The sequence below is a fragment of the Bombyx mori genome, chromosome 19 (genome assembly GCF_030269925.1).
Source record: "Bombyx mori chromosome 19, ASM3026992v2".
NCBI lineage: Eukaryota > Metazoa > Arthropoda > Insecta > Lepidoptera > Bombycidae > Bombyx > Bombyx mori.
Genome location: NC_085125.1, coordinates 8,024,487 through 8,033,169, shown reverse-complemented (window position 1 = coordinate 8,033,169; position 8,683 = coordinate 8,024,487). Strand labels below are relative to the sequence as shown.

General features: G+C 37.9%; 1 protein-coding gene across 2 annotated transcripts; it reads left to right on the top strand.

Annotated features, from left to right (window-relative positions):
- The first annotated feature begins 1,903 nt into the window (after window positions 1-1,903).
- On the top strand, window positions 1,904-4,374 carry CSP4 (chemosensory protein 4). 2 transcript variants are annotated; one of them, XM_038017462.2, is made up of 3 exons: window positions 1,904-2,055; window positions 3,278-3,469; window positions 4,050-4,374. In XM_038017462.2, the coding sequence occupies exons 2-3, from the start codon at window positions 3,289-3,291 to the stop codon at window positions 4,250-4,252; spliced, it is 384 nt and encodes a 127-aa protein (XP_037873390.1). In that variant the 5' UTR covers window positions 1,904-2,055; window positions 3,278-3,288; the 3' UTR covers window positions 4,253-4,374.
- The last annotated feature ends 4,309 nt before the right edge of the window (window positions 4,375-8,683 follow it).

Genomic DNA, 8,683 nt, shown 5'->3' with positions numbered 1-8,683 from the left:
GTAAATGACGTAAACGCGGTTTCAAGAAATTTAATAAATGGTCATGGAAAACGGAAGAACTCGTAATGTTGTTGTGTTTCCCCATAATATTTTTATTTTTTATACACAGGATGTTCGTAAATATTATTTATTTTAAAATAAAATGAGATTATAACAAAATCCTCTACTACTACGCCCATTATACTACGTGCTTTTAAAAACTGTTAGACATTTCTTTTTTTTATATTCACTCACTATAGATGTTCAAGTCTATATTTGAACTAACTGGGCTTCCAACATCTTTCTGCCTTGTTTCAGTTTTATTATTTCCTGCTTTTGTTTGCTTTCTTGTTCTGTTTTTTTTTCCAAGACGAATACATGAGATCATAGCTAATATACCCGACCCAAACGACGGGGGGACACAAAGCCACCGTCACCCTAAGCGCGCCCTATGGGATTTTTGGTGTTTTTGGGCACTTCAGGCACCGGTCGTCCTTTTAAGCTTGTCGAATGCGACGAAGAGTTCGATATACAACTTAGGCTATAAACCCTAAAGTTGTCGTGGCCTAAAGGATAAGACATAAGATATTCGTATCAAACGATGACTCTGTGCCTGTGTTCAATTCCCGCATGTATGTATGTACCAATTTTTCTAATAAAATATATACTTAGCACTTAAAAATTGTTCACGAAAGACTTCCACGGTGAAGGTATAATATCATGTAATAAAAATCAAACTCACAAAATTTCCATCTAAGCGATTAAAAAAAAGGGAACACAACCCACGGCTCTTGCTAGAGGTAGGACTTAACACTAGGTTAACAAGTCCTCCCAGGTTGAGCTCCACAAACTCACCTAGCAAATCGTGCGTTGCTGGAATAGCTCCTCGAGGCTACTAGCGATTAGGTACGAAAAAGACTAGCTCAAATGCGAACATTACCATCCAAAGGCCCGTAGTTTCAATAACATTGAATAATTAAGATCCATCAAAATGGACGCGTGATTTTTTCCCGTCAGAAATAGGTTACCTCTTACATTCCTTTACGTGCTCACAATATGGTTCGCTACCCGTAATTACGTAACTGAATAAAAACTTGTGGGTCTTGTTAAAAGTCTTTATCATAGAAATGGTGCATGTATGTTGGCGTCGATGAATGCCTGAATCCCCGAGATTCCCACTCGCTATCAAAAAGCTGATGTAAAAAACCTGCAAAACTTGTATTAGTTTTTATGTGATTTTTTCAACAATCTCAATTTAAAAATATTAAATACGTATGACCTCTAGAGGGCATTGTGTCCTCAGATAAATAGTAGCATGCTATTACCAACGCTAAAAACGGTCACAGAGGATTAAATGGGAAGGGATTCTTTAGCGGTATAGATCGGCTTGAATACTTCAGGAATTACTTATGCATTATAAACAAAGAACATGTTTCGAATAACATTTTTAATATTCATTTTTTATATCATTTATATCACATAAGAAACTTAAAAAAATCTGTAGAGAAACTATGAGTTATATTACGAAGAACTTTCATGAATATTTCTTTAAATAAAAATAAAAAATAATAATAATAAGGTAGCCAAATTTTTACCAAATAAGTTTGTTTGTCAAATCTGAAAAAATATGTGTAAGTCTTATTGCGAATGTCATCAAAGATTCCGAATATCATCGAAGATAATCCAAAAGAAATTCTTAAAACAAAAATCAGTTTTGCAACTAAGCCTGTTGCAATGCTCATTAATTTCTCTAATCGAGTGCTAATAGTTAATTGCCATCCTAAAAGTAAGCTTACTAATGCTTTTATTTATTATATATTTCATTCTATTCCGAAACAAAGTCAAAAAAGACAACAAAAATTAATACGAACAAAAACAAAAAACATTATCTGCTTACCTTTTTAACCAACCTGTATTCGAAAAGGTTTTTATGCATCGAAGACAGATGAAATAATGAACCGACCTAGCAAATTAGATGCTTTGAACACATCGCTGGCGACTATAAATACTGGTATATCATTACATTCAACATCATAAGACACTGCAGACCACTGGAATCACTTACGTGCTGAGCAGGTAGGTGACTGAATTGCATAAAATTTTCTTGTTTTAATTGTGAATGAAGTAAATATTTATACATTATAAATTTAACATTGCATTGTTTTTGTTAATTAGTGTTCGTGAATTTTTTATAATAAGAGCCATATGTGAGTTTTTTTTTTGGCTATATATTGTGTATAGTAATATCATTTGGTGGTGAGATTATGTGGATTAATTTATTTCAATGTCCAGCGTAGTCGCACGGTTTTGTAAACCCCAAAACTCTACGTGGGCTTAGATCATCGATTGATAAAACGCCACTAGTCCCGATTTTATACTATTTCTTATTGGGTTCTTAAAGCTGACGTAGGTACACCTCTATGATATCAATCCTGCGGTATTGAGACTAGCAGATTGGTCTACGTAGAACTCCAAGATAATAATATGCTCTTTTGATGATATTGCAAATTATCTATCGTTGACGTATCGGGGACGGTCCTAGACTTTGGTTTTCTCTCTTAACATTTAACTTAGATATGTCGTTTACAAACTTTTATAATTGTCTATCTTTCGTCCCAGATTGGGTTTAAAGCTTTTGAAAAATAAAAATCTATTCTTGCTCGCATCTATTCTTAATAGCTTACTGTTGCTGTAGAAGGCCAGCTTGCAGCCAACTTAACATTAAACGGTGAATAAAAAACTTACAGTGAATGTCGCCTAATTTAGATCAAGGCGTCCTTATATTAGGATAGAGTCTGTGCCAACCGTACAAAACGCAGTGGCGACAAACGCTAAATACTTTATTGAAATTTCAATTTTTTATTTGGCTTTGAGGACAGACGAACTTACGATTATGGTTTAGTGATAACCAGTCAATGGTCACCGTCACTCTAATGAACGCTGTTCCTGTAGCGAGTGGTATGGTGGTAGAAAAATAAATATTATTATATAAACAATCTCAAAAAATTCCTAAAAATAACCTTCATAAAACATAAAAAAATACAGATGGCATAGCAATAATATATCCGTCAGGTCCGCGGTCCCAAACGAAGCTTCGCTTGTATAAGTCTGCACGTATTGGATTAATGGGTAGCTTACATTTAAGCTCGTATTGGATTCGCAGCAGAAATACGCAAAACACGGGTGGTCGACCCATGTGAGCTCACGACATATCCTACCACCCATAACACATTGGAGGGCGAAAACTGAAATAACAAATTTATGTAAGTTTGATAACAGAAAATGAATTTTCTTGCAGGATCATCAACCATGAAGGTCCTTATAGTTTTGAGCTGTGTACTCGTGGCCGTACTTGCTGATGATAAGTACACTGACAAATATGACAAAATTAACTTGCAAGAAATTTTGGAGAACAAGAGGCTCCTGGAGTCGTATATGGATTGCGTGCTCGGCAAGGGCAAGTGTACTCCCGAAGGGAAGGAACTGAAAGGTTTGTTGTTTGATATCAGAGCTGAATATTGTAAAAGAAATAATGACTTTTATTTCTTTAAACGTAAAGTTTATTATTCTACCCGTTATGGGTAAGGGATTTTACAGCTTTGGTTACTTTTTAGACTGTCCAGTTGATATTGAGTCTACAAAATCAATTCCAAGGTTTTTATTTTGGGAATCCCACTAAAATGTACCCTGATGGTTTTTCAGGCTTTTTTTTTATTGCTTAGATGAGCCCACCTGGTGTTAAGTGGTTACTGGAGCCCATAGACATCTACAACGTAAATGCGCCACGCACCTTGTGATATGAGTTCTAAGGTCTCAGTACAGTTACAACGGCTGCCCCACCCTACAAACCGAAACGCATTACTGCTTCACGGGTGAAGTAGACAGGGTGGTGGTACCTACCCGTGCGGACTCACAAGAGGTCCTACCACCAGTCAAAGCTTAAAGCACGCTTAGTATATTTCGTAATTTGACTTCTTCTATTGGTATAAGTACAAAAAAAGAATTCCTTTAACATAATATCACATATCAATTATTATGGATTAAACGTAAATTCAACTTTGTTTGTTTAGATCATCTTCAAGAAGCTCTAGAGACTGGTTGCGAGAAATGCACTGAAGCCCAAGAAAAGGGCGCTGAAACTAGTATTGATTATTTAATCAAGAATGAACTGGAAATTTGGAAGGAGCTGACAGCCCATTTCGACCCCGACGGCAAATGGAGGAAGAAGTACGAAGACCGCGCTAAGGCCAAGGGCATCGTCATCCCTGAATAAAACTTCAATAAAGTTGAACACTAACTAGAATTTTAATTCAACAACGGAATCCTAAATTTTTTATTGTTATGAAATCTGATTTTGTACTTTTCGTTTTTTAAATAAATAAATTTCTTAATGTATTTTGCGTTTTATGTTTGTTTTTTCCGGATCTTTCATTATCCCGCACAGGTGAGCTCCAAATAACTACTTATTTTCGCCGTTCTGAAAGGATTCTAATCGTATTAGCAACGTATTGAATCTATCAGCTTATGTTGCCACTTTATGCATTTATTCTGTATTGTCTTTAGGCTACATTAAACACAAGGAGGAATTGAAAGAAATGAGGATTGAACTCAAATTCTCTCGAATGTGAAATAAAATAATTACGTTTTAAGGTTAGATTTTCCAACTCAGTTCAGGTTTTACATGTACAATTTACAGATTTTTTTTATTTATTTTTTATTGCCTAGATATGTGGACGAGCTCGCAGCCCACCTGGTGTTAAGTGGTTACTGGAACCCATAGACATCTACAACGTAAATGCGCCACACACCTTGAGATATAAGTTCTAAGGTCTCAGTATAGTTACAACGGCTGCCCCACCCTTCAAACCGAAACGCATTACTGCTTCACGGCAGAAATAGGTGGGGTGATGGTACCTAGCCGTGCGGACTCAAAATCATTATTTACAATACAATTATTCATTTTATTATTAAATACAGTTTTACGGTTGAATTTTGAATTTAGGTTTCGCCTTTATTATTGCCATCACATTACTTCTCGATACATTAACAGTTTTCGTGGTCACGAAGAAATGATGATCCATGTTAAAGCGTAAAACTAGTTTTAATTATGTTTATGATTCGAGAATACCAACGAAAATATCACATTCACATTACTTTGTCTAAACTAGACATCAACGAGTTCTCATAGTTACATTGCTCAGATAAAACAGAAAGGGACGATTTGTCGGTAATTATCTATATATTAATACGTGAAGCAAAAACTTTGTATCCCTTTTTACGAAAATTGCGCGGACGGAGGAGTATGAAATTTTCCACACTTATAGAGAATATAGAGAAGAAGTGCACAATGCTAATATTTTTTTTAAAATAATGCATAAAGGATACATTAAATCAATAAAGAAAACATTACACACATTACATACGATGTATTTGACGCACACACGCATGCATGCATACTATTTATTGTCAAACTTTGGTTCTTGACGTCTGTGGTCAAATTGAGAATAGATTAAATATTGTTTGTCTTTATTAATATTTTTTTATAGAAGTATAAAATACAATCATAATATTGTACACACTTACAATGCAAATTATAGTCGAATTTCGACTACTGCGGGACCTCTAGTATTTATTATTGAATTCCGGACACCACATACATGCTGTAGCCATGGCGACGTACAAGATGTATCGACGACCTAGTGAAAATCGCTAGGTCACGTTGGATGCAGGTGGCAACGGGTTGGATGTGCTTGAGATCAATTGGAGAGGGCAGCAGTGAATAGTGGTCTTAACCCACAGACACAGCCCACTGATTTTCTTGCCGGATCTTCTCAGTGGGTCTCAGCACTACCCTTGCTAGGGCCAGTGTTAGCAACACCTCCGGTTTGAGACCCGAGAGCTCACATACACGCTAGGATATCGCTGATATAGCCTCCCAGGGCTATCAGTATAGGTATATATGATGATAAGATGATGATATGTTCTCCGTTATGTTGTGTTAGCATTCGTGTTTCAAGCAAAAGCGTCGCAGTGGTATTCTTCGCCACTGTTTTTAGGATTTCTGTTCTCGAAAAGAATAGAAAGAAAAAAAGAACATATCCCTACGCGATCAACTTGTTGTCTTACAAGTAAAACCTTTTGTTTTAGGTATCGGGTAAAGCTGTAAACGTCAAATATGCACCAAATTAAATGCATATGTCTGTTACTTACTATTCCTGTACTTATTACGAGTATATATCTACGATGGAAGAAGTCATATAAATTTGAAGCTTCTAACGGCCGATCTCAAAAACTAATCGTTTGTTAGATGATTAAATGCTCACAAAAGATAGCTTATGCTTATATCTGTAATTATTGTTCGGAGAAAATTTATTAGAAAGCTTATATAAAAAGGGGTTGTTTGAATAGCGCTATGACTGTTTGCTGGCGACAGGTTACAGTAGTAGAATGTTAGGGATAGTCTCAAGATAATCATTAATATATCTATTGTATCGTTGTTGGTAAATTAAACATTTTAATTTGTTCAGTGATGAAATTTGTAACGAAATGCTCGTACAAGTATGTACGTCAAGTTTTTAATTCTAGATCAAGATTAGAATGTGAGGATCGCTCAAATGTATTCTCGAATAAATTTTAAAGTTGAATTTTGCTAACAGAATTTACGTACTTAGACTAATTAAAATTTTGAATTATAATGATGACTAAATATTAAGAATATTAAAAGTGTCTAGCTCAAGGTGAGTGAGTGGGTTAATAAAGCCAAACTTTTAAGTATGTTTGGAAATACTATTTTTATTTTATAAAAGTTATAGAAATATATACGAAATACTATATTTATATTATAAAAAAAATTTCATTCACTGCTCTGCTATGTTATCATCATCATCATCATCATCATGCTTTCCTATTACCCTCTGCTGGGGTGTAGGGCTCGAATCAAATTTTTCCATTTATATCGGTCTTGGGCAGTCTGTTCTAACTCCTCCCACGTCATGCCCAAGACCCCTAGCTCCTGCTCCACCGAGCGACGCCAAGTTGTTCTGGGGCGGCCTCTCCTCCTTTTACCAGACACTTTCCAGGTCAGTGCTCTCTTTGATAGGTGTGTATCGGGCTTTCTCAAAGTGTGACCAATCCAATGCCACTTCCGCGTAAGGATCTCCTTCTCCATTGGTGTCTGCTTAGTGATCCTCCACAGCTCTTTGTTAGTGATCTTCTCAGGCCAAAAGATTTTCAAAATCTGACGGAGGAACTTATTCACAAACACTTGAAGTTTTTTGATCAAGTCCTTGCGAACAAACCAAGTTTCGCTCCCGTACAGCAATACAGACTTTACATTTGAGTTGAAGATCCTCACCTTTGTTCGTCTTGTTAAGGTTGAGGAACTCCACACTGGCCTAAGTTGACTAAACGCGGCTCTGGCTTTATTTATACGAGCCGCAATGTCTGCCTCGGTGCCTCCCCTATCGTCCACAATGCTGCCCAGGTAACAGAAGCTTCCCACCTGCTCGATGTGCCTCCCTTTGATCGACATAGGAGCCGAATCGGTGGTATTTATGCGCATTTCTTTTGTTTTTGAGAAATTAATACGCAGCCCTACTTTTTCAGCTTCATCTACTAGATCATCTGCTTTGTTTTGTAGCTGCTGCCGATTGGTTGCTAGGAGGCAAATGTCATCAGCAAAGTCGATGTCCTCAAGGTCTTCATCCGCGGTCCAAGGCAGTCCTTGTCGGCATTTACAGGTGACTCTGCGCATCACATCATCAAGCACCATTATAAACAGCAGGGGAGACAGCAAGCAACCTTGCTTGACGCCTGCGATGACCACGATATTATCCGTGAGTTTTCCCCTGTGGAGCATATTTTATTTTCTGCTATGTTATACATTACTAAAATCAAACAAACAAACATGTGCATCATTGCCCGATGTGGAAATTGAACGCTAGTAACCCAATGTTAGTCATTATACAGTTTTTTTTTCCACAGGAGAAAATCGCCGGATCCCTATCGGCGCAGCGTGTGGGTTATGTGGGATTTGAACCTCACTAAAAACTCCTGCCGCTCACAGCCGGTGCCTTACCCCGGACCGGGCCGGAGCCCAGTCGGAGTTATTGAGACGGCGGGACAGGGTTTCCGCAGAGCATATTACATCCATCCCGCTGTCCCCCAGACGCCGGACCGGCGGCCGCCGACGACAAGACCACCGGTTCCCACGGTCGACTGGCTGGGAGCCCACCTTGATGGTGCCACGCTGCACCTTCCCCCAGAGCTGTTGGGGGAACGCGGTCTACCATCACCCGGCTTCCTATTACGGGCGTGGTGTAAATCACCCCGTCCCACGGCTGGGTCGCTCCCCGCATAAAGCAAGTGGAGCCCGAAGCTCTTAGGGGGCGGGGTCACGGATGGAACCCGGTCTCGACCCCCTGCTCAGCGGCGAGTCATGAAGAGACGGCGAGAAATGAAGCTGCGGTTAAAATTTAGCGCTATCCCAAAGTAACTATTCCACGCGGACGAAGTCGCGAGCAAAAGCTATTATTTTATAAGAGTAAAAACGGTTCTTGACATGTGTACTTAATTACAGTAAAACACAGCATTCATAAAAATACAACTATGCTAGCACCATATCATAGTCTTTTTTTATTAATTTTCCGACCTTACTTTCTTAAAAATTCTAAGAAAGAAAAGTCGGAAAATGTGGAGCAATTTG

Excerpts from the sequence above, each read along its gene's own strand:
- CSP4 (XM_038017462.2), top strand. The coding sequence starts at position 3,289 with ATGAAGGTCCTTATAGTTTTGAGCTGTGTACTCGTGGCCGTACTTGCT. Across the intron at positions 3,470-4,049 it reads CGAAGGGAAGGAACTGAAAG|ATCATCTTCAAGAAGCTCTA; the intron begins GTTTGTTGTTTG and ends TTGTTTGTTTAG.